General features: G+C 41.8%; 1 protein-coding gene across 1 annotated transcript in view; it reads left to right on the forward strand.

Moving 5' to 3' along the window:
• LOC131196655 (integrin alpha-X-like) overlaps positions 1-26,545 on the forward strand; it is an 82,456-nt gene that overhangs the window by 33,196 nt on the left and 22,715 nt on the right. Inside the window, exons 13-24 of the mRNA XM_058179722.1 lie at positions 5,597-5,740; positions 7,770-7,976; positions 8,258-8,388; positions 16,220-16,377; positions 16,829-16,989; positions 17,140-17,271; positions 19,367-19,440; positions 21,030-21,171; positions 21,282-21,395; positions 22,603-22,682; positions 24,581-24,664; positions 24,891-24,969. Coding sequence (XP_058035705.1) covers positions 5,597-5,740; positions 7,770-7,976; positions 8,258-8,388; positions 16,220-16,377; positions 16,829-16,989; positions 17,140-17,271; positions 19,367-19,440; positions 21,030-21,171; positions 21,282-21,395; positions 22,603-22,682; positions 24,581-24,664; positions 24,891-24,969 — 1,506 coding nt within the window. The remainder of the gene's footprint in view (positions 1-5,596; positions 5,741-7,769; positions 7,977-8,257; positions 8,389-16,219; positions 16,378-16,828; positions 16,990-17,139; positions 17,272-19,366; positions 19,441-21,029; positions 21,172-21,281; positions 21,396-22,602; positions 22,683-24,580; positions 24,665-24,890; positions 24,970-26,545) is intronic.

Here is a 26,545-nt window from a genome sequence, read left to right on the forward strand (position 1 = left end):
GCCATCCCCTCTGTACCCAACCGATTACAGTCCTTATGATAACGTCTCTGTACGATGCCCTAGTCACTTCCTTAGAAGTGACCGGGCCAGAGTCTAGAGAGTCAATTAGTAAGATGGGCATCCCTGGGGCCGGGTCTTCGATCGTCTCTGGTAAAGGGCATCTACTCAAAGCATCTGCATGTCCTAGGTCCTTCCCTGGGCGGTGGGACAATTTGTACGAGTATGCCGCCAGGAAGATAGTCCAACGGGTCATTCTGGATGATAGTGCCACCGGAGTTGGACGGTCCCCCGCCAGGAGTCCCAATAGTGGTCTGTGGTCTGTTACTATTTTGAATTGTCGCCCAAATAGGTATTCGTGGAATTTTTTAACTCCCAAAACTATGGCCAGGGCCTCTCTGTCTAGCTGGCTGTAGTTTCTTTCTGCTGCTGACATCGTGCGGGAGAAATATGCTATGGGGGCTTCCGATTCGTTCGGTAGGCTATGGCTGAGGACAGCCCCTACCCCGTAGGGTGACGCATCACAGACTAGCACTAGTGGTAATGTCCTGTTGTATTGGATTAGCAAGCTATCACTGGACAAGAGGTTCTTAACGCCCTCGAATGCCCTAGCCTCAACCTTGCCCCACGTCCAAACAGCCTTTTTTGCCAATAGCTTGTGCAGCGGCTCTGCTACTGTTGCCTTATTTCGCAAGAAAACCGTGTAGAAGTTCACAAGCCCTAAAAATGCCTGTAACTCAGCCTCGTTTTTGGGAGCCGGAGCCTTTTTAATGGCTCGCACTTTGCTCTCCATGGGGTGGATGCCTTCTCTGTCTATTTGATAACCCAAGAATTCTACGGATTCAACTCCTATCTGGCATTTGTTGAGCTTGACCTTAAGCCCAGCAGACCTGAAAATGCCCAAGACCTTCCGTAGTTTGACCCCTAACTCATCTAAGTTCTCTGCTGAAACTAGTACGTCGTCAAAATATGGCACGACCCCCGGTATTCCCTGTAGCAGACGTTCCATTAGATTTTGGAACAACCCTGGGGCTACGCTAACTCCAAACTGGAGTCAAGTGCATTTGAAAGTGCCTCGATGTGTTACAATCGTCTGCACCTCGGCTGTGTCATTGTCTACGGGTAATGGTTGGTAGACTTGGGCCAAATTGAGTTTGGTGAAGACCTGCCCTTGCCCCAATGAGTGCAACAGATGTTGCACTATGGGAACGGGGTATGCGCTCTTTTGCAATGCTTTGTTAAGCGTTGCCTTGTAGTCAGCGCAAATCCGGACTGATCTGTCCGGTTTGACTGGGGTCACAATCGGTGTCTCCCACTTGGCATGGTCGACGGGGACTAGTATGCCCTGGTTTACTAGTTTGTCTAACTCCCGGTCAATCTTGGGCTTAAGGGCGAAGGGAACCCGCCTAGCCTTTAACCTAATGGGAGCCACCTGGGGATCTAAATTAAATGAGATAGGGGTCCCCACGTACTTGCCTAGGCAGTCCTGGAAGACGTCCTCGAACTCTTTCAGCAGTTCATCTTTTAGGTTGACTCCGTTTCTGTGAACCCCGGTCACTTCCATCCCTAGGGCTCTGAACCAGTCCAGGCCTAGCAAACTTGGAAGGTTTCCGTCTACGATGATGATCGGTAGAGTTTTCTTAAAATTCCCGTATCTCACTTTGACGGGCGTGACTCCTCGAACAGGGATCCGGTTTCCCTGGTAGTCTTGCAGTCTCAGCTTTTGAGTCTGCAGCTGGCGTTTCACAACATCTGGCAGGTTCCTCACGACGGTGTCTCAGGACATGATCGTGATCGACGAGCCGGTGTCCACCTCCATTTTACATGGCACTCCTTCGATGTGCGTCCGTGTGAATATCTTCTTTTCTATTCGCATTGATGCGTGACCCACTCGTACAGTTGTTTGGTTCAATTTCGCGCCTCTTTTGGATGGGCCAATCCCTGGCCGTTTCTTCGGTCCAGTGCTCTGCTGATTGGCCGGTTTGAATTTTGGGCGGGACGGTTGTGGGGCTCGACAGGCCTGTGCGATGTGTCCTTTCTTTTCGCACCACCGGCAAATTGCATCCTTGAATCTGCAATTTTGTCGTTGGTGTTGGCCTCCGCAGCTCACGCACTCGTCCCGGTCGCTTCTCTCTGACCTTCCAGTATGGAAGACCTCTTCTTCTTCCTCGCTCCTGGATTCGGCCTCGACGACCTCGCTGTGGACTGGCGTTGCTTTCGTGCCGGTGTTCGGTGTGTTCGGTTTCTGTAGGGTCTCCGCCGCTTTGGTGGACATCTTGTGTGCCCTTGCCTCGTCCAGGGCCAGGGCGAGGGTTAGGTTGCTTTTGGACAGCAACCGCCTCTGTAAACGAATGTCCCAGGCCCCACAAATGAGTTGTTCCAGTAAGGAGTCATCCAAATCCCGGTACTCACAGTGGTTCGCGGCTTTCCTCAATGCGGCCATATACGTGCTTATCGATTCGCCCTCTCGCTGGACTCTCTGTCTTAGCTCGAACTGCTGAACAAACTTCGACGGCACCGGAGCGTAGTGTGCTTTCAGTGTCGTTTGCAGTGTTTGCCATGGTACCGACTGTACTGGCGTTGGTTCTGACAGCGATTCGGCGGTATCGAAAACCTCTGGTCCGCAGTGACTCAGGAAGTAAGCGCACTTCCTATTGTCCGAGACTCCCTGTAGTTCGTTTGCTTCGAGGAAACACTCAAAACGAGCCATGTACGACCCCCATTTCTCCTTGGCAGGGTCAAACGGTGCTGGCGGTGTATAACTGGATATTGCTATGTAACCACTTCCGATACTGGCTGGTTTGGCAAATCCGTTACTCCTTCAGCTCTTTTCCTGGTCTCGCTGCCTCAGTATCCCACCTTCATCGCCAATGTTAAGTTTGGGCAATGACGAGGCAGGAGACCATACGAGTGACAACAGCTCTTTAGTTTATTGTGACCCAGCGAAAGACCAACAGGCAAAACCCCTCTTTAAATACTATTTTGGCTGAGGCATCAGCCAATTAGCAACGTGCTTGTTCCCGCCCAAACTTCCCTCCTAAAGTTTAAATACATAACAGAAACCTATCAGAGTTATAACCTTGAACTTAAGAGAAATTTCTTAACAGTACAATTAATCAGTGGAAAGCCTTGCCTCCAGAAATTGTGGGTGCTCCATCACTAGAGGTTTTTAAGGAGAAAGTGGATAGCCATTTATCAAGAATGGTATAGAGTCTCCTGCTCGAGCAGGGCTCCATCACTGGAAGTTTTTAAGATGAAAATCGACAGCTGTTCATCTGGAACGGTGTAGAGCCGTGATCGCGAACCTATGGCATGCGTGCCAAAGTTGGCATGCTGCACCCTCTCTGATAGCAAGCGAGCTGTCACCACAGTTCAGCTCTTCTGTGCATGCCCGCATGCCTCCTGCCAGCCATCTGATCTTCCGATCTCTGCAGTACATGCGCGAGGGGCTGGGCTGTGTGCGGGGGCCCGTGCACACATGCACAGGGTTGGGCTGCATGCGGGGGGGCACATGCACATGGGCGGGGTGCATGCAGGAGCCCTGTGCACACATGTGTGGGGGCTGGATTCATGTGCGGCGCCATGCACGCATTGCATTTGGGGGGTTTGGGTGCGCATGTGCTTTGGACACTCGGTCCAGAAAAGGTTAACCATCACTGGTGTAGAGTCTCCTGCTTGGGCCAGATGTTGGACTAGAAGACTTCCAAGGTCCCTTCCAAATCTGTTATTCAATATTCTATATTCTTCTCCCACTGAAAGCACATTCCTTATTTCCAGGGAAAAAATATTTCAGGCATTGGAATAAATAAAATCTTAAACATTATGGCTACCTAATAAACCTTAACTTTTTTGGTCTCTCCAGATTTAAGGAGAAGTTTGATCCTCTGAATATATACCCTTTCATGAAACCAGAGAGCTGCTAATAAGAGATTGGGACAAGAGCTCCCAATAAGGGATTTCTAAAACATTGGAGCAATGAATCTGAATATTCTTGAGTGGAAATCTAAGAACTATCTGTCCACAAAAAGGTTAAATAATTGAATGGATCCACAACTCTTGCCAGTTTTGGCTGAAGCATCTGGCTAATAGGTCATAGGCTAAATTTCAAGTTGCTTTCGGAGTCCTTGGTGTTCTCTGAATTGGTGATTTTCTTGCAGATGTGTCATTACCAAATTAGGTAATATCATCAGCATAAAGCTGGAGTGGTGTGGTGGCCTAGAGATGGAACTCTTTCCTCACAATCAGGAGGCTGTGAGTTTGATCCTAGGTAGAGGCAAATATTTCTCTCTCTGGGCATAATGAGAATAGATCTGCTGAACAAAACTCCACATTTTTTTATTTCTTTTTGTCACAACAGTATACACAAACAATTGTCATAGATAAAACAACATATCTTGAAGGAAAAAAAATATATATATAAGTAAAAAAAATATGCATCAACTATATTAATTTGATATAATGAAGGGAACAATAGGACAGGAACGGTAGGCACTTTTGTGCTCTTATGCACGCCCCTTATAGTCCTTTTAGGAATGGGGTGAGGTCAATAGTAGACAGTTTTTGGTTGAAGATTTTGGGATTTTGAGTAGAAACTATGGAGTCAGGTAATGAGTTCCAAGCATTAACAACTCTGTTACAGAAGTCATATTTTCTGCAATCAAGTTTGAAGAAGTTGACATTTAGCTTGAATCTATTTTTTGCTCTTGTACTATTGTGATTGAAGCTGAAGTAGTCTTTTATAGGAAGGATATTGCAATAGATGATTTTGTGTGTTAAACACAGGTCATGTCGAAGTTGACAGAGTTGTAAGTTTTCTAATCCCAGGATTTCAAGTCTGTTGGTATAAGGTATTTTGTTGTTTTCGGAGGAGTGAAGAACTCTTCTAGTGAAATATTTCTGGACTCATTCTATTGTATTTATGTCAGAGATGTAGTATGGGTGTTTATTTATTTATTTATTTATGTCAGAGATGTGGTATAATGTATGACACATTAGTGTCAGCTTTGGAAGCCATACTAGGCCGGAAGCTTCTGTGCTGCCACTTTCTCCTGTGTGGGAAAGTAGGAGAGGGGGGATTTAGTAGAGGGGCCCATTAGACACAATAACATTCTTCTTGCCAGTCAATGTCAGGCCGGTCCTGCATCTGGAGAAGGAGTGGTCGGAGTGATGTCTCAAGATGGGTTGGCGATTGGAGCATGTGATCGGCAGAGGAGTGAGGGGATGGTTTTGAGGGTTTTGATTTACTGAGGGAAATCCCGGATCGTTCAGATTCGGATTTTCCCAGATGTGCCAGTTTACATATCCTAGTAAAAGAACTTTGAAAGATGTCTTCTTCGGAGTTTTTACTTGGCAAGGGGCTTTTCTGGAATGCCGACAATTACACCATTAAACACTCTGCTAGCTCCATTACTCCACCCCACAAGGGATTATGGGGTCGTTAAAAGATGATGCTGATGATCAGTGCAAAGCTGCTTTCCTTTTCTGTCTCTGGCAATGGAGGCTTTGCTGGGACACACAATGGATAAAGGAAAAAAGGGGGGCATCAGGCGGGGAAACCGGTCAAATTAGGAACATATTTTTAAAAATGGAAATTTTAAAGTCTCCCCAGATCGGCTCGTATTTTGGGGCTACCCTGTGTGCTGTGGACTTGGACGGAGACAGGAACACTGACTTAATCCTCATTGGAGCACCCATGTACTATGATGGCATTGCAGGAGGAAGGGTGTATGTTTGCCAAAGGAAGGTAAGTAAAGAACTGGACTGGGGGCTGGGGCTGGGGCTGGGGCTGGGGCTGGGGCTGGGGCTGGGGCTGGGGCTGGGGCTGGGGCTGGGGCTGGCCGGGCTGGGCTAGACTAGGCTAGATTTTCTTCTCAATAGTTTGGAATGTTGCAGGATTCAATCTAGATTAGTCGCTGGGATCAGCAGTTTAGCCTCCCAAGTCCCTGTGACTATGCAGGAAAGATGGGGAGGAAGCTAACCATGAGATTTCAAGAACACAAACGAGTGGTTGGTAGCCTCACATTTCAATGAACAAGGATATAATTCAATTTTGCAGCTACTAAGATAGCCAGGGAAAATTATTGAAGCCTGGGAAACAGGTCTCTTGTCAGTCAACCGGGAGTGCTGAGTTACCACCAGTTTATCAGGTACTTAGGAGCCGAAGAATTAGTAGTGCAAGGAATAGAACAGCCAACAACTTAATAGCCGGCCATCAACAACCCAGTCAACAAAGAAAAAGTCTCACACAATCAGGCATCTCATAGAATAGCCCAAAGCACACATTCTGGTAGAGAAGTTCCCTGAGGATGGGGCTCCAGCACGAGTTCGAAAGCTCAGAAGACTAAAACCCTGGTCCCAATGACTGACCCAGATTGAATCCTGCAACATTATCCTGGAACATATATATTTGCCTTCATTTGTGAGTTTGGAATGAGTTGCATTGAGAGGCTTGGAACCTTTGAGAATAATATAAACTGGATTTGCATCAATTTTAAAAAGCATCATTGATTGATTGATTAATTGATTGATTCATTCACTCACTCACTCACTCACTCACTCACTCACTCACTCACTCATTCACACCAAAACAATTAGACACAAGGACAGTTTTTTCCTCCATTCCATCACTTTGCTAAATAACTAATTCCCTCAACGCTGTCAAATTACCTAGTAGGGCTGCACTACTATTAATCTTTTCATCGTTCCCATCACCCATCTCTTTCCACTTATCACTGTATGACTGGCACTTTGTTGCTTACAATTTACATTGATATTGATTGTTTTCTGATTTGTTATTTGTACCCTATGACTATCAATAAGTGTTGTACTTTATGATTCTTGATGAAGGTATCCTTTTTTTTATGTACACTGAGAGCATATGCACCAAGACAAATTCCTTGTGTCTAATCACACTTGGCCAATAAAAAATTCTATTCTATTCTATTCTATTCTATTCTATTCTATTCTATTCTATTCTATTCTATTCTATTCTATTCTATTCTATTCTATTCTCCTTGCCATTTTTAAAATTATCTATTCCTTATCTTCTTATGACAACAACTGTGTTGCTTGTATCTTACAATTTATATTAATTGTTTTATTTAGTATTCTAGTATGATTCATGTTGATTGCTTACTTAGTATGCTATGACTATCACTGAGTGTTGTATCTTATAATTTATGATGAATATATTTTATGATTATAATCATGATTTATCACTTGTTGCTTGAATGTACACTGGGAGCTTATGCACCAGAGACAAGTTCCTCGAGTTTCAAGTCACACTTGGCCAACAAAGAATTCTATTCTATTTTATTCTATTCTATTCTATTCTATTCTAGTCTAGTCTAGTCTAGTCTATTCATTCTGCTGCTTTTCCCAAGCAGCTAGGCTGAGTCTAGATACAATGAATCCTGAGACAAAATATCAGTGTTTAGCTCATATTGTTGGAGAATCAAAAAGACAATTGCGGACGTGAACTGACTGATAGAACGGCTGTGTGGAAGCACAAGAGTGGCTGCAAGGTAAGGTCAAAAGCGTCAAGATGTCAGCTGCAGCAGTGCCAAACAATCTCCATTTTTGTTGTTGTTGTTGTTGATGTGCATTGTGAAGCTTTCATCGCACCATCTTGACATTTTGGACCACATCCTGCAGAGGAGATGAACAGAGATACATGCTGGGCTGTTGCTAATGGGTTTGATTGCACAATGGCTTCTGGAGAAAATGTTTCCTCCCCCCAATTCACGTGTCCTTCCTTTACCCCCATTTCCCAGAGAGAAACATTTTTCTGTGGCATGGAATTGCAAGGGGAGCCCAATCACCCCTTGGGCCGCTTTGGAACCAGCATAGCAGAAGCTGGGGAAATTACTGGGGATCGGTGGACAGATGTGGCTGTTGGGGCACCACTGGAGGATGAGAATCAAGGAGCTGTGTACATCTTCCAGGGAAGCAGTGGATCTCTCAGCAATGTTTTTAGCCAGGTGAGCCTTCAGCTGCCCGCATTCCTTTCACCTCTCTGCCTCTCTGTCTTCTGACTCTATGAGCCATGGTGGCGTAGTGGCTAGAATGCAGAATTGCAGGCTGATTCTGCCTATTTGTCGGCTCAAGGTTGACTCAGCCTTCCATCCTTCCGAGGTTGGTAAAAAGAGGACCCAGATTGTTGGGGCAATAGGCTGACTCTGTAAACCACTTAGAGAGGGCTGTAAAGCACTGTGAAGCACTATATAAATCTAAGTGCCATTGCTGTGTTTCTTCTTTGCAGCGCATCCAAGCTTCTATCTTTGCCAACAGGCTTCAATATTTTGGACAAGCGCTTGATGGGGGGTCAGAACTTACAGGAGATGGACTCCCAGATCTGGCTGTTGGGGCTGACGGACAAGTGCTGCTCCTAAGGTAAGGCTGGTTTTTATTCTGTTCTATTCTATCCTGAATATACAAAAACAGAGTCAGAAGGGACCTTGAAGGTCTTCTAGTCCAAACCCTTGCTCAAGCAGGAGACCCTATACCCGTGATGGCGAACCTTCCTGCATGCCAGAAGTGGCACACAGAACCATCCTGTGAGATATGTGTGGCCCCACTGGTCTTCGCATGCATGGGAGCGCCGATACTTGGAAGACGGCAGTCCATCAGGCATGTGCGAACCGGCACCCAAACACCCAGATATCAGCACGGAAGTGTGCCTGACAAACAGCTGGCCATCGCGCATGTGTGCAATGTCATCCTGGAAGGTCAGGTACCGGCCTGCACATGTGTGCCAGAATGGCGCGCTTCCGGGTTCTGCCGCTCCCGCACATGCAACGGCCAAATGACCACCGTGTATGTGATCACAGGAACGTGGAATAGGAGCCAGCAAAGCCGCACATTCTTAGCGGGATGGTTTTGTGTGCCGCTCCCAGCACAGGTGCCATAGGTTCGCCGACACTGCCCTATACCATTCTTGATAAATGGGTGTCCAGTCTCTTCTTAAAAACTTCAAACACCCATAGCTTCTGGAGGCAAGCCGTTCCATTGGTTAATTGTTCTCACTGTCAGGAAATTTCTCCTTAGTTCTAGGTTAGATCTCTCTTTGATAATCTTCCATCCGTTATTTCTTGTCCTGCCTTCAGGTGCATTGGAGAAAAGGTTGACTGTCCCTTTTCCTGTGACATCTCAAATATTGGAAGACTGCTATCATGTCAACCCTAGTCCATAAGACTAGACCAGGGGTAGTCAACCTTTTTACATCTACCGCCCACTTTTGTATCTTTGTTAGTAGTAAAATTTTCTAACCACCCACTGGTTCTACAGTAATGCATCGTGTATCGTCATTTGCGCATGCCTCTCACGCATCGTGGATTGGGTTTGGGGGGGTGCTGGCTACCAGCTCTGCTTGTCTGTTACAGCTGGGTGGTGTGGGGGGAGGTGCACGAGCTATTCTGGGACGAGGCTCTTTTGTTTGCGGTTGCACTATAGCACCATTTAGTTTCACTTATGTAACGTGAACTAAACTTATGCGCGGGTGATACAAATAGTATATTTTCGCCGAGCAATTAGTCATGAGCAATTAGTCATAAATTGAGGATCACTTTGTGAGTCTAAATGACATTTTTTGACAAGCAGGTGGATTTTAACAGATTAACAGAGTTAGAAGGTACCTTGTAGGTCATCTAGTCCAGTGGTAGTCAACCTGGTCCCTACCGCCCACTAGTGGGCGTTCCAGCTTTCATGGTGGGCAGTAGGGATTTTGTCTGATACTGAAGCACTTTCCTTTTTTCTAATTTAATTGACTTTTTAAAAAAATTTCAAAGCATTATTTAAAAACATTTTCATTAGCTTTTCATAAAATTCCCAGTGGCAATTTAAATTTCTGAAAATATACTATTTGTATCACCCACACATAAGTTTAATTCACATTAAATAAGTGAAACTAAATGGTGCTATAGTGTGACCGCAAACAAAACAGCCTCGTCCCAGGAGGCTCCAGTGACGTCACCCTCCTGCTGGGTGCTCTAACAGAGCACTCCGTGTTAGAAGATTGTAAAAGTCAGTGAAACAGGAAAAAAAATCACTGTTCACTGAGCTTAGCATACCCTCTGGGTGAAAGAGGTTATCAGAGTTGTGGAAGAGTGGCAGGTCTGACAGGGGGTTTGCTCTCAAGAGCGAATTTTCCTGGATTTATGACCCCACCGAATTCCACTCCCTCCAACTTCAACACGCTCCTGTTTTTATCAGGAAAAAGGAGAGGGAATGTCGCTTCTGCTCAAAAGGATTTATTAAATTGATTGATTTTCTAAGCAGACGGGAATTTCACAAGCGTTTGATCTTTGATGTAGAATCAGCACGGCAAGTACCGACTCCTTTTTTGAAACTTGAAACCTTTCTTTGTCTTTGATTAATTGACTTTTAAAATGGCGTCTGAAAGTGAAAGTAAAATTTTTTTAGTACGATGAAGTAGCGTTATTTGTGGATTGTTACAAATGGAGTTTTTTTATACTGAAAGGAGGGAAGGAAAGTTATTAAGTTTGAATTCCTGATTCTTTTGAAGACAGAATGGCAGCTAAACCTTTAAAGCCTTCTGGAAGAAGGGGATCTGAACCAAGTCTTGAGGAAATATTGAAAGAACAATTAAAACTTTCTGAAGATAGGCAAAAAGAGATGATGGAGAATTTTAATGCAAAAATAAGAGAAGATATTCTCATGGCAGTTCAAGGACTGAGTAAAAAAATTGAGGGATTGGAAGTGGAAATGCAACAGATCTCTCAGTCAAATAAGCATTTAGAAGACAAAATGAAAGGTGTTCAGAAAAAAGTGGATCAAAATGAAGATCAGGTTGTGATATTACAATATAAACTTATGGAAGGAGCTCTTAGAATTCGTGGTATGCAAGAAGAGCGAGGAGAAGACTTAAGAAAAATTATATCAGAAGCATTGGCTGAATTTATTGAAGTGGACCCCAAGAGGTAGCTTACCAAATTGATAAAATATATAGAGTTAATTCCTGGATTGCAAGACAGAGAAAGCTTCCTCGGGACATTGTGGTTTATTTTGTGAAAAGGACTATGAGAAATCAGATTCTGCAAGTTTCATATCAGACAACTTTAAAAATTGGAGAACAGGAGTTGAAGGTGTTGAAAGAGATTCCTTCAAAGATGTTAAGAGATAGGAAGGAATTTGCTTTTTTTACACAAGAACTTAAAAAACATCAGATTCAATTCAGATGGGAGGTGCCAGTTGGACTGACAGTATTCTATCAAGGAAGGAGATATAGAATTGACACTGTTTTAAAGGCAAAGGATTTTCTTTCTACAGTTTTGAAAGTCGAAATAGAAGTGATAGAAAAACTTCAAGAGATTCAAGAAGGCGTGGTGATCCAAGAGCCTTTATTGCTGCCAGTATTAAAGGAACCACAAGAGCAAAGGGTGACAAGAGGAGCCCTTAAGCGGAAAGAAGAGCAACAGTCTCAAAGTAAAAGCCAGGATCCCAGTATGGAAGCTGTGGGAGGAGCTAGACGGAAGATACCGGAGGAGGAGCTTCCCTTGTCTGCTTCAAAGCTTCAGGAGGCCAGTAATGGCAAATAGAATCTTGTCATGGAATGTTAATGGCTTGAATTCAGCTCAGAAAAGAAGGAAAATATTTCACTACTTGAAACAATTTAAAAATGATGTGATTTGTTTGCAAGAGACACATATAAAATTATCAGACCAAAAATATTTAATTAATTCAAAATTGGGTAACCATTTTGTTGCATCAGCTTTGGAAAAGAAGCATGGAATTGTTGTATATATCAGGAAGGATATACCAGCTAAGTTAATTGAGGCAGATATTCAAGGAAGATTTATTGCTATTGAACTGGTGATAGATGCAAAAGACTTTGTTGATAGGTATTTATGCACCTAATCAGCAACAAGAAAAGTTTTACAAAATGTTACATGAGAGGTTGAACCTCTGTGATTATATTTCGTTTATTTTATTAGGAGACTGGAATGGAGTAATTGATACAAGAAGGGATAAGAGAACCTCCTCCAAGAAGATACCTATACATGCAAAATTACCAAAATCCTTTTTTGAAATGATGGAAGACTTTGAGTTTAGAGATATATGGAGGTTACGGAATCCAGATGAGAGAGATTTTACTTTTTTTTCTGATAGGCATCAATCTTTTTCACGTATTGATTTTATTTTAATTTCTAATGACTTGCTTTCTAGGGTGAAGAAAACGAAGATATTTCCGAGGTGTTTAACTGACCATAGCCCAGTATGGATGGAATTATTACAAGGAAAAAAAGGTGGTAGAACATGGAGGTTGAATGAAAATCTGTTTAGATATGAGGATAATGTAACTTATTGTAAGAAACAGTTAAAAGAATTTTTTGATTTTAATATGTACAAAGGGACACCTATAGGAACTGTGTGGGAGGCAAGCAAAGCGTTTATTAGAGGGATATTGATTTACTTGGACAATAGGCAAAGGAATAATAAACAAAGGCAGCGTAGGTACTTGGAAGAAGAAATTCAAGGAAGCAACAGTTATTAATTCAAAACCCACAAGATCACAAACTTAAAGAGGCTATAAAAATATTACAGAGTCAATTTAATATGTTAATGGCAGACCAGGTGGCAACGAATATACAATATGCTAAACATAATACCTTTTGTAATGCAAATAAACCTGGGAGATGGTTGGCATATAATTTAAGGAAGAAACAGAAAGCACGTGTCATACAAAAAATAGAATATAAAGGTAAAGAGATATACCAACAGGATAAAATTAAAAGGCATTCTCAGAATTTTATACTGCACTATATGCAAAAGACAAAATATTGAATAGGGACATTTATGATTATTTGAAAGATTATAAGGTTAATATTCTAACATTAGAACAGAGGAGGAGTTGAATCGGCCGATAGCTACTGGAGAAATAGTGGAGGCAATTAAACAATTAAAATGGGAAAACCCTGGTACAGATGGTCTTACAGCAACTTATTATAAAAAACACAGGATGAAATATTAGGCCCACTTAAAGAATTATTTAATCAGATACAATTAGGGTGGAATACCCCGTCATGGAAAACATCTTTTATTTCACTGATACCAAAGAGGAGCAAAACTGCTCTAAACCTGGTAACTACAGGCCGATTTCACTTTTAAATAATGATTATAAGATTTTGTAAAAATAATAGCAAATAGATTAATGTTAGTTTTACAACAAAGAATTCATACTGATCAATCTGGTTTTATAAAAGGGAGGCAGATGAGGAATAATGTTAGACAGATTATTAATATATTGGAATATTTGGAAAGAAGAATACTTCAGCAGCACTTATTTTTTGGATGCAGAGAAAGCCTTTGATCGATTGCATTGGGATTTTTTATTTAAATTAATAGAGAAAATGCAATTTGGAGGTTGTTTTGTTAGAATAATTAAAGCGATTTATGGAGAGCAAACAGCACAGATTATAGTAAATGGTAGTTTAACAGAAGTTATTAAGATTGCGAAAGGAACAAGACAGGGATGTCCCTTATCACCATTATTGTTTGTTTTGACTCTGGAACCATTATTAGATAAAATACGAGAATTAACGAAAATAGAGGAATTAAGATTAGACAATATGAGTATAAAGTTAGAGCTTTTGCAGATGATGTAGTGGTTACGTTAACAAATCCTATAAATTCAAGTAGATTTTGTTGGAAGTAATTGATAAATATGGAAAGGTATCAGGATTTAAAATAAATCAGAATAAAACAAAAGTGATAATTAAAAATATGTCTATACAACAGAAACAAAAACTAGAGGAAATGACAGGATATGAGGTAGTAAAAAAGGTTAAATATTTAGGGTCTATATTAGCTCATCGAACAAGAAACTTTATAAGAATAATTATGACTTGCTATGGCAAAAGTTCAGAATGATATGAGTGCTGGAAGAAATTGCAGTTATCCCTATTGGGATGGATTGCGGCTATTAAAATGAATGTGTTACCTAGATTTTGTTTCTGTTCCAGATGATACCAATAATTAAAAAGGATAAAAATTTGGAAGATTGGCAGATTGGGATTAATAAATTTATATGGCAGGGTAAAAAGGCGAGGGTTAAAATGAAAATAATTCAGGACTCACGGGAAAGAGGTGGTTTAAGAATGCCTAACTTTAAATTATATTATGAAGCAGTAGCCCTTTCAGTAATAAGTGACTGGTTTAACTTAACAGAGGAAAGAATTTTGAATATAGAAGGTTATGACTTGTTATATGGATGGCATGCGTACTTATTTTATGAAAAAAAGTGGATAGGGCTTTTAAGAATCATGTGTTGAGAAGTGCTCTTTATGGTCTGGAAAAAAAAATCCTATAAATTAGAATACAAGATTCCTATATGGGCGAGCCCTAGACATGCAATAGAGAATATAAATATAGAACAGAAACAGGAAATGATTACTTATAAAGAACTTTTGTATGCTGAAGGAGGTAGATTGCAATTAAAATCATTACAGGTATTAAATGAAGAAGGGAGGAATTATACTTGGTTTCAATATGGGCAAATAAGTGCTAGATGGAAAGAAGATCAAAAAATTGGTATAATGCAAAGGGAGGAAAATTTAATAAAGCAAATTAGAAATCAGACCCAGGAGCATATAAAGAGATTGTATAATGTGTTGCTTGAAATAGATTCGGAAAAGGATTTGGTAAAGGATTGTATGATAAAATGGGCACAGAATATTCAGGAACCAATAATGTTGGAAACATGGGAGAAAATTTGGGTTAGAAATGTTAAGTTTACACAAGCACAGAATTTAAGGGAAAATTTTTATAAGATGTTTTATAGATGGCACCAAAAAATTATCATGTATGTATCCTAATATCCAAGCGAAATGTTGGAGGTGTGATTGTGATGATGCTACATATTTTCATATTTGGTGGACTTGCAAGAAAAGGTCTTTTGGATAAGAATTTGGTGGATTATTCAAAATGTACTGAAGAAGAAGATAAAGTTCCTGCCACAATTTTTCCTTTTGGGAATTATAACGGATTGTACAGGGATTGAGACTAAATTGATTCTGAACTTAATAACAGCAGCAAGACTGTTGATTGGACAATACTGGAAGAAAGAAGAGGTACCTACAATAGAAGAATGGATATTGAAAGTTATTAATTTGGCTGAGATGGCTAAAATCTCAGAGTTTTTAAAAGACAATACGCAGGAAAGATATTTAATTGAATGGAAAAAATGGATTGATTATCTACAAAATAGATATCAGATTAAGAAATATCAGATTGCCTTTGAATAATTAGAAAGTTATTTTATCTAATGGGGAGGGGGTTGGGAGACGAAAAGCTTTGGATGTGGTTATTTGGATTGGAAGGGAAAATTTTATTCTATGCTTGGTTTATGTATAACAATACCTTGTGATTGATCCGGGAAGCCGGGGGGGGGAGGGAGGGGGGAAGGGTTTTTTTTTTTTTTTTGGGAGGGAGGGGGGAAAAAGGGGGGAAATGTTTTTGTTTTTTTAAAACTTTTTCAATAAAAAAAACAACAACACAGCCTCGTCCCAGAATAGCTTGCGCATCTCCCCCCACACCACCCAGCTGTAACAGACAAGCAGAGCTGGTAGCCAGTGCCCACCCCCCAAACCCAATCCATGATGCGCGAGGGGCATGCACAGACAACAATACACGGTGCATTACTGTGGAACCGGTGGGCGGTTAGAAAATTTTACTACTAACAAAGATACAGAAGTGGGCAGTAGGTATAAAAAGGTTGACTACTCCCGATCTAATCTAGGAGATCCTACACCATTTCTGACAGATGGCAGTCCAGTCTCTTCTTAAAAGCCTCCAGTGATGAAGCTCCCACAACTTCCGAAGGCAACTTCTGTTCCATTGGTTGATTTGTTCTCACTGTCAGAAAATTTCTCCTTATTTCCAGGTTAAATCTCTCCTTGTTCAGTTTCCATCCATTATTCTTTGTCTGGCCTTCAGGTGCTTTGGAGAATAACTTGACCCCTTCCTCTCTGTGGCAGCCCCTCAACTATTGGAACACTGCTATCATGTCTCCCCTGGTTCTTCTCTTTACTAGACTAGTCATGCGGAGTTCATTGTACGTTTTAGACTCCAGTCCTCTCATCATACTCTTTTCTGCACTTTCTCTGGAGTCTAAACATCTTTTTTATAGTATGTAATCTTCTCAGAATAGATCTGGAGTGATTCCCCATAGCTCACTCCTGTGTGTGCCTATTTATGTCTGCTCTAGAGCCCGACCTGTGGTCAGTCTGGTGGTTGGAATAACCTTTAACCCAACTATAATCCCTATCTCTGCCTTTGAGTGCGAAGGCCAGCAAGTGTTGAATAAGGAAATCAGTACGGCAACAATCAACTTTAAAATCAATGGAGACTCCAGGTTTACCTTCGGTAGGTTTACAGATCTTCAAAGGTACCGTTTGGGCTCATGCACAATTTCTCAGATGATTTCCTCCCTAGAAGCTCATCTGCCATCTGATTGGGATCTTCTAAAGTGCAATTTTGATTTGTGTCAGTCCCTAGGAAGCCTCCAGAGATCTGAGTAGCACCTCATAAATTCAGAGGGTTTCATTCAACTGGATTATTGTTCACTGTTTCCTGCAGTGTTCTTCCATAAATAAATGATTGTGGAAAATTCATTCACTGAATTTATCATTTCAATACAATCCTTCATTAAACCTAGCATCCTTAAAGTCAATGCCCTCAGAGAAATCCGAGACAATACAAGGGACTTCCTATTGTAATTCACCAAAATGTTGTGTTCTTGTAAGGGAAGTTGTACTATATATCAAGGACCTTTTTAGAATCTAGGTGTTCTGAATTTGATTGTGATTTCCTTCAGGCAATGACATTATGAGCAACCTTCGGTACACGTTGACCTTGGATCCTGGCCGACAGAAAATACGAGCTGTTTTCCACCAGGGTTCAGGCTTGTCTACCCTCACAGAAGAGATGAAGATCGGTATGAGGCCCGAATCCAGGCAGTATCGTATAAAATTACCGGTGAGAGAAGAGGTCTTGGAAGGAGTGGGGATGGGCAGGATTCAGATCAGAAACAATTAAAAAAAAGTCTGATCTTTAATCTGAAACATAAAACGTGGCCATGACATTGTTCTTCTTTTGTTGTTTCCCCCTGATTTCTCATGAGGAAAGACTTGCATAGAAGACAGCCTCACCCCCATAATCCTCCAGCTGAATTATACCCTGATGGGAGAGCCCATCCAACGTGCCAACAATCTGCGGGCCGTCCTGCACAAAGAGGAATCTAATCTGCGTTCGGCATCTGTAAGTCCCATGCCCAGTGTGCATTCTTCTAGTGTCACTTGGTTGAACAAATCCATACAGGAAAGGTATAGAATTGATTAATTAATTGATTAATTAATACAGTGGTACCTCGGTACTCAACTGCTTTGAAACTCATCGAATTTGGTACTCAACGCATTTTGACATAAACATTTTTGTACTCATTGTTTGTTTGGTATTCAATGCACAAATTAGATACTCAGGAATGGAGGTAGTTTTTCTTCCATTTGTGAGTCACCTTCCTTGCACATCCTGCCTTACCTGTTTTGATTTTGCATGTGCATGGAATGAAGGGGGAATGCATAAATGGTGATAATTGAAATGGAGACGATGGGGTGGACTGGAGCGGGGGGAAGGATAGCTGCCTTGTGACTCCCTACATTATTCCTTATGGGAAAAAGTTGTTTGGTACTCATCCTTTTTGGTACTCATTGTGTCTCCCTGAAGCCATTAAAGATGAGATACCACTGCATAAAGATGTAGTGAGTGTAGAGAATGGCCTTGAAGCAGAAGGAAGATCTTCTACCAAGGCAATGGTATCTCACCATTTTCTGCTGAGATGGATGGCAGCATAAATTTGTTAAATCAATAAAATAAATGAACAAATAAATGAGGCTTGAGCTCAGACTACAAAAATAGCAGTAGTACTTAGACATATACCACTTCACAGTGCTTTACAGCCCCTCTCTAAGCAGTTTACAGAGTAAACTGCAAATAGCACCCAACAATCCTCACTTTACCTACTTCAGGAGGATGGAAGGCTGAGTCAACCTTGAGCCAGTCAGGATCAAACTGCTGACAGTCAGCAGAATTAGCCTGGAATACTGCATTCTAACCACCCTAATGCTTTACAAAAATACTGAGGCAGCCCCCCCCTCCGCTAATTCTCATGAAGATAAAATGGGGAGAAAGTTCATTCAGAGGTGCAAGATTTTGTTGCTACAGCTATTCTAATAACCATAGCTTTAGGTCTGTTGAGTGTCTGTTTCTTAATCTGGTGTAGTTTATAGAGCTAGCAACAGAGAACAGGATTCTGACAAGCCTTTCTACTTCCTTCTGCAAATTCTTTCTTGCAAAAATGGTTTCGCTGAAAGCTGTACCTCAGCAACACATTATTTGTTTGTTTGTTTGTAATGTGAGGGGGCTTTCTGGTCATAAAAGCTCAGCTAGTCAATTGATGGAGATTAATTTAAATTTTTTCATCATATTTATATAACCGCACCTCCCACAAAATGTGACTCTGGGCAGCAAACAATAACATTTAAAAAAAAATATTATATAAAAACAACAAACAATTAAAATATTAATATTATAACGAAAAGGCAAGGAGAGAGCAACAGATGTTAACAAGAGAGCCATGTCAACAATTCACCCTTGCCTTGGGGCTCACAAGTTTGATGACATTGTCATGTTTTGAAGGACTTACCAAAAGTTAATAATGATAGATCCAGCCACATCGTGGATGATATCCCTTAAGGGGTGGGTGCCCTAGCAGAAAAGGCTTATCTTTAGGATCCTGCCAGATAGTATCAATTTAGCAGACTCTTAGTAGTAATGAGACCCATAACACACCTCTTCTACTGAAGGAAGGACATGCCTCCTCTGCTGGATCTGCTGGAACTGGCAGATGTAACTGGGAAGAGGAGGTCCCTCAAATGACATTGATGCAAGTCCATCATGGAATCCAATTGAGTGGCTTGTGTGACCCAGTGAGTTCTGTCTCTGAAGGACTAAGTCCAAGATTTTCAGAATTAAATTGAGAATCAATGCTCTACATAAACCAAGTTTCTACAGGTGGTGATATAAACAAGATGATAACAAAAGTGGTATCAACTTCTACACAGAAAGACTTAGAATTAAAAAGCATGTTGTATGGAGTCAACCTCTAGAGGTTTCCCAACCTTGACAAGACCTATGGACTTCCACACATCTGGGAATTCCTGTGTTTTTGGGAGTTGAAGTCCATGACTCTTAAAGTCAGCAAGATTGGGAAACCCTGCTCTAGTATTTTATCCCTCATCTCACCTGTTCATGGAGGCTGATATTTTCTCTCCATCCTTCCCTCATGTCCTCGTAGCTGCAGTTTGAGAAGAACTGCGGAAGAGATGGAATCTGTAAAGACCAGTTAAAAACATCCTTCAATTTCTCAGGGTACAGTATGCTTTTCATCTTTATAGCAGCCACATGAACAAGGTTTATTGTTCAATAGCTGTGCTTAGGTATTCAATATTTATAAGATTACTGGTGGTCCTCAATTTACGACTGTAATGGAGCCTGGAATTTCCCTTGTAAGTCACAATAGTTATAAATCAAGACATCCGCATGACTAGGCCCAATTTTACAATTGTTTTTTTGTAGCAGTGGTTAAGCAGACATGGCAGTCATTAAGTAAATGTGGCAGTCATTAAGTGAACACAGTTAAGTGAATCCATGTATTCCTATGGGCATCCCTTACCCGAACCACAAAATGGGCGGCAAATAAATTTGATAAATAAAATAAAAATGGGCAATTTTTTTGATGGAAACTTGCCGAAAAGGCTGTGTACTGAGAAAAATGGTCAAAATCGTGTTCCCATGACTACAGAATGCTGAAAATGGCCATAAAAGTGAGCCATGTACCAGGCATCCAAAATGAGGTCATGGGACTAGGGGTGTGGGTAGCCAGTGGAACTCTGGAACCAGTTCTTAAGTCGCTTTGGGGGGCTCCATCGTAATTTTGAATGATTGCTAGGCAACCAGTCATTAAGTGACTACTTGTATAAGGCAGCATTGCCAGAATACTCTGTATGGAAACTGGTATTTTCCTATCTCAGTCTTTCTTAATCTCGGCAACTGTTAGCTGGGTGAATTTCAACTGCCCGAATTTACTATTATTAATGTTATGTACACAAAAATGTGAAATTGCAGCTATCAGTTGTTTAGTTGAGGTTGGCCTTTCATATGCATCAAGTTCTTCCCAAAACATTGCATGTTATAATGTATTTGCATCAGTGGTGAAATCCAATTTTTTTTACTACCGGTTCTGTGGGCATGGCTTGATGGGTATGCTGTAGCCTGGTGGGTGTGGCTTGGTGGGCATGGCAGGGGAAGGATACTGCAAAATCTTCATTCCCTCCCCACTTCTAGGGGAAGGATATTGCAAAATCCCCATTTCCACCCCACTCCTGGGGAAAAGATACTGCAAAATCTCTATTCCCACCCCCTCCAGGGGAAGGATACTACAAAATCCCCATTCCCTCCACACTCCTGGGGAAAGGATACTGCAAAATCTCTATTCCCACCCAACTCTGGGGCCAGCCAGAGGTGGTATTTGCCGGTTCTCTGAACTGCTCAAAATTTCTGCTACCAGTTCTCCAGAACCTGTCAGAACCTGCTGGATTTTTCTCTTGACTTGCATGGTATATACCAGTGATGGCCAATCTTTTCGGCACCGAGTGCCCAAACTGGAATGTTCATGCATGCACATACATGTGCACGTGATGGAGCACTGAAATCCCAAAGACCAGCTGGCTGGCGTGTGCATGCCTGTTTTTCAGGCCATTGTCCAGGTCATTTTCAGGCATTCCAGCACCCGCAAAGACCAGCTGGCCAGCATGCATGTGCAGAAGAGCAGCTGGCGATTGTGCATGTGCCCACAGAGAGGGCTCTGTGTGTCACCTCTGGCATGCGTGCCATAGGTTCGCTTTCATGGGTATATAAAGATAGTTATCAAAATAGGACATTTTCCCTCTTTCTTTCAGCTTAAACGAATTGGTAGTTGGCCTATCCACGGAAATCAATGCTACTGTTTTCATTCGGAATGATGGAGAGGATTCTTATAGCACCAATTTGACTTTCATCTACCCATCTTCACTATCCTACCGCAGATATATATTAGTGCAGGTATGAAGATTGAAAAGAAATCAGAGACAACATAGGAAAGAGTGCTGGGGAAATGGCCAAAGAAGGTTCTGTCTATCACCAGTGATATTCATATGTCCTATTCTCCTCAGTCCAACAGAAAATATGTGGTCATTAAATGCACCCCTGTTCCTGCTGCAGAAGAAGTCCCTGTGAGGAACACTACCTGTGACATCAATCATCCCATCTTCCGGAGCATGGCTGAGGTATGGTATGTTAGTCTAGTGGCCAACTATGACCCCAGAATAGTTGACAGTATCCATCCACCAGGGATGCGGTGGCTCAGGGGCTAGGATGTTAAGATTGTTGATCGAAAGGTTGGCAGCTTGGTGGTTCAAATCCCCAGTGCTGCCGTGTAACAGGGTGAGCTCCCGTTACTTGTTCCAGCTTCTGCCAACCTAGCAGTTTCGAAAGTACGTAAAAATGCAAGTAGAAAAAATAGGGACCACCTTTGGTGGGAAGGTAACAGCATTTTGTGCGCCTTTGGCGTTGAGTCATGCCGGCCACATGACCACGGAGACATCTTCCGACAGTGCTGGCTCTTCGGCTTTGAAACGGAGATGAGCACCGCCCCCTAGAATCAGTGACGACTAGCACGTATGTGCAAGGGGAACCTTTACCTTTACCTTATCCATCCAAAGTCCAAGAAAGGTTGACCATTTCCATTCAAAGACTGTCTTATGGTGTTGGTAATACTCCAACACATGGAATCTTTTGCCCAACTGAGGTGGTTGGCTTTATCTATAAAACCAAGAGTTAGTAGCAACTCAAGTTGCTAAATGTCTATGGAGGTTCTCAGTCATCCAGGTCATGGTTGTCCCAAAGGTGCTTTTTCAAAAGGCAACTGGACTGTTGTCTCTTTGAAGAGGTTTCACCTCTCATCCAAGAAGCTTCTTCAGTTCTTCTTCAGAACTGAAAAAGCTTCTTGGACAAGAAGCGAAATGTCTTCAAGAGGAAACAAATTCCAGGTGGCTTTGGAAAAAAACACACTTTTGGGACAACCATGACTTGGATAACTGAAAATCTCCATGGACATTGAGTAACTCTCTATAAAAAGAGCCCATAATAGCTATTTTGTAGGAATGTTCATAGCTTGTTCTCAAAAACAGCATTAAGATAGAATGCCTTGCTCTTGATCTAGTTGTGAGTTCAAAAAATTACTTCACAATAAATAACTGTGTACAATTTGACTCTGCAATTTCTCTTGCATAAAAGTCATTCCCATGTCCCATCCCCAATTCCTAGGGATTGTAGCTCTTTGACAGAGCTGAGACAATGGCTGAGAAACTTCCAGGTTTGTCATGGCCAAAGTTTCTGTTTATTAATGAAGTATAAAACTGGATTGAATGTATAACGCAGCTCTGCTTTAAGCATTCTGGGTCCTCTTCTTTTGTGTCTTCTTCTTCTGTCTAGATGATCTTCATTGTCAGCTTTTTCGTTTCCCAAGATGCAAATCTAGGAAGTGTGGTGCGGATCAATGCCACAGCTGCCAGGTAAAACTTTCCATGACTAAAATAGCAATAGCAATAGCAATAGCACTTAGACGTATATACTGCTTCACAGTGCTTTACAGCCCTCTCTGAGTAGTTTACAGAGTCAGCCTATTGCTCCCAGCAATCTGGGTCCTCATTTTACCGACCTCAGAAAGGATGGAAGACTGAGTCAACCTTGAGCCTGGTGAGTTTCGAACTGCCAAATTGCAGGCAGCCGGCGGTCAGCAGAAGTAGCCTGCAGTACTGCATTCTAACCACTGCACCACTGCAGCTCTTGCAAACATTCTCCTATGTAAATCAGATTAGCTGTCACGATGTGTATAGTTGTTTTTCCGCTAGCTACTTACAGCGCTTTCTTGATTCATCCCACAAGTGTTGTGCTACACAAAGCATAATAACAATAGCATCAGAACATACCAAGTACATAAGAGGAGCTTTGATGGATTCAGGGTATAAATTAATCTAGTTCAATATTTTATGTCACAGAGTAATCAAGTGAATATATTTATAAAGTTATAACCTAAACAGAAAAGTGAATTCCCTTCTATTGTCACTTCCCAGCAACCAAGATTTAAGGTTTGCTGCCTATGATTCAGAAAGTCAATAACCATCAACACAGGTTGTCCTCAACTTATGACCACAATTGAGCCCAAATTTTTTTGTTGTTAAGTGAGACATTTGTTAAGTGAGTTTTGCCCCATTTTATGATATTTCTTGCCACTGTTGTTAAGTGAATCATTGATAATTTAGCAACGTGGTTAAGTAAATTTGGTTTCCCTGTTGACTTGGCATGTCAGAAGGTTGCAAAGAGGATTACATGATCCTGGACACTGCAACCATCATAAATGTGAGTCAGTTGCCAAGAATTTTGATTATATGACCATGAGGATGCTGCAAATGGTGGTAAATGTGAAAAATGGTCATAAGTTGCTTTTTTCAGTGCCATTGTAACTTCAAACTGTTACTGTAAATGAACTGCTGTAAGTCAAGGACTTACATTACATTACAATCAAAATTCTAAAAACAGTTTAAAACACTAAATACATTCAAAATCAATATACATATACATTATCATAGAATCTGAATTTTGACCACATGGTCATAGGGAGGCTACAAAGGTTGTGTGAAAAATGGTCGTGCCCCTTTTTTCAGTGCAGTTGTAACTTTGAACAGTCACTAAATGTGACTGTTGTAAATCAAGGACTACCTGTAGTAATAGTCCTTGAGACCCTGATTCTCCATCAGCCTATCAATCCTTCTTTTAAAACCATCTAAACCCAACCAAAGGGATGTGGTGGCTCAGTGGCTAAGACGTTGATCAAAAGGTCGGCAGTTCGGTGGTTCGAATCCTTAGTGCCGCATAATGGGGTGAGCTCCCGTTACTTGTCCCAGCATCTGCCAACCTAGCAGCCCAAAAGCACGTTAAAAAAATTGCAAGTAGAAAAATAGGGACCAGCTTTGATGAGAAGGTAACAGTGTTCTGTGAGCATTTGGCATTTAGTCATGCAGCCACATGACTACGAAGACGTCTTCGGACAGTGCTGGCTCTTCGGCTTTGAAACGGAGATGAGCACCATCCCCTAGAGTCGGGAACAACTAGCACATATGTGCAAGGGGAACCTTTACCTTTATCTTACTAAACCCAACCAATAGCAGCAATCTCCATGGCCATGACTAACTTAAATCCCTTTGTCCTCGATGCATCTAGCTTTAAATATAACAACTGTTGTGCAAATGTTCCTTAAATAAATTCAGCTTCATTGATAACAAGTTTCTCACTTTGATATCAGATGATACTGAATGTGATGCAACAGGGGAGTCATTTAGTAGCTGTAATTAAGAGAGGTGCAGGTGTGCTGTGTTTGCAGCTCTGCCCATTTTTCTTTGTATCCCTCCAGTGAAAATAATGTCACTGTCACAAAGGACATGGTTCATCAAATGGAGCTGCCCGTCAAGTATGCAATCTACATTTTCATCAATAGGTAAGTGGCTGCAAGCATTTGAGAAGAAAACCTCCCCTGGTTTAACCATCTCTCAAGAAGTAGCTGTGAAGTGTTAGCTCATTTTACAGCCGCCTATGTGAACCCATTTTTCTTGGTTTACATTTCTAAAGAATAAATGGGACCCAACTGTAATTTTCATTAACTCAAAATTCTGGTCAATCGGATAATATTTTTTTTCCCTTAATCTCTCACCATGTTTTTCCAGCTTGGATCAGTCAACCAAGTATGTTGACTTTCTTGCCGGACAGGAAGATGAAACTCGGACTGTGGAACATCGATACGAGGTGAAAGGGATGTGGTTTGCTTTGTGGCCAAGAACTTAGAATAGAGAGGGTCTTATTTGTTAAGACGGAGGAAGAGATTCTTAAGAACGGAGCATGTTTACGTAGCAATAGATGCTTTGAGAAGCATTTGAAAGAAGGAAAATGTATCTAGAACTAAGGAGAGATTTCCTGACAGTAAAAACAACTAAACAATGGAATGTTTGCCTCCAGAACTTGTGGATGTTCCATCAATGGGGTTTTTTAAGAAGAGATTGGACAGCCATTTGTCCAGAATGGTATAGGGCCATGATGGCAAACCTATGGCACGTGTGACGGAGGTGGCATGCAGAACCCACTCTCCTGGCATGCACGCCATTGTCCCAGGTCAGATCTCTGTGGCATTTCTTTTGTGAGCTTCTGTTCCTCTGCAAACAATGAAAGAAAAGCTCACAAAAGAAAAATATCTTATCTCTTGCCCAGGGGTGAAATCCTACCACTTCAGGGAAACCACTAGGGATTATTATTATTTCTTTTTATTTTGTCACAACAGTATACACAAACATCAACATAAAATAACTACATATCATATAAGCATATATATGAGCAAAAGTATGCAATAACTATATTAATTTGATATAATGAAAGGAAACAATAGGACAGGAACGGTAGGTACTTTTGTGGTCTTATGCACCCCCCTTATAGTCCTTTTAGGAATGGGGTGAGGTCAATAGTAGACAGTTTTTGGTTAAAGCATCAGTTCGCAGAACCAATAGTAATTACCCTTCCTTGGCCCCACCCACGCCCGGCCGGTCACTGCTCACTTCTTCCGGCCGCTCAATATTCCACTGAATTCAATGTTAAATGCAGCAGAGAGAATGCTAACTTGCTTCCCTCCATTCAGAATGGAGCTACTGCTCCCTTTATGATTCCCTCCTGCCTCCTCCATCCTGAGGACTACCTTAAAGGGACAGGCTGCAGCAGCTCCATTCTGAATGGAGGGAGAAAAGTCAAGACACCAGCATATAAACTGACAGCAAGCTGCACTTTTTACGAGCACTGATGAAGTTACCTAGTTTGGGTAATGAACCATCTGCAAGAAAACAAGCAAGCTCAGAGAGCACCAAGGACCCCTCAATTTCAACCCTGAGCTACAAATATTCTCCTTTATCGAAAGGTCGGCAGCTCAGCGGTTCGAATCCCTAGTGCTGCCATGTAACGGGGTGAGCTCCCGTTACTTGTCCCAGCTTCTGCCAACCTAGCAGGTAAAAAATGCAAGTAGAAAAAATAGGGACCACCTTTGGTGGGAAGGTAACAGCATTCCATGCGCCTTTGGCATTGAGTCATGCTGGCCACATGACCACGGAGACGTCTTTGGACAGCGCTGGCTCTTCGGCTTTGAAACGGAGATGAGCACCGCCCCCTAGAGTCAACAACGACTGGCACGTATGTGCGAGGGGAACCTTTACCTTTACCTTATTATCTCCGCAGTGCACTTGGAAAAAGACAATTTGGGCAATAAGCCCATCCCTAAACAAGACTGCCTGCCAAGCCCCACTCATTCCCTCCATTTTTTCTAGCCATTCCAAAGATACAAAAA

The sequence above is a fragment of the Ahaetulla prasina genome, chromosome 4 (assembly GCF_028640845.1).
Source record: "Ahaetulla prasina isolate Xishuangbanna chromosome 4, ASM2864084v1, whole genome shotgun sequence".
Lineage (NCBI taxonomy): Eukaryota > Metazoa > Chordata > Lepidosauria > Squamata > Colubridae > Ahaetulla > Ahaetulla prasina.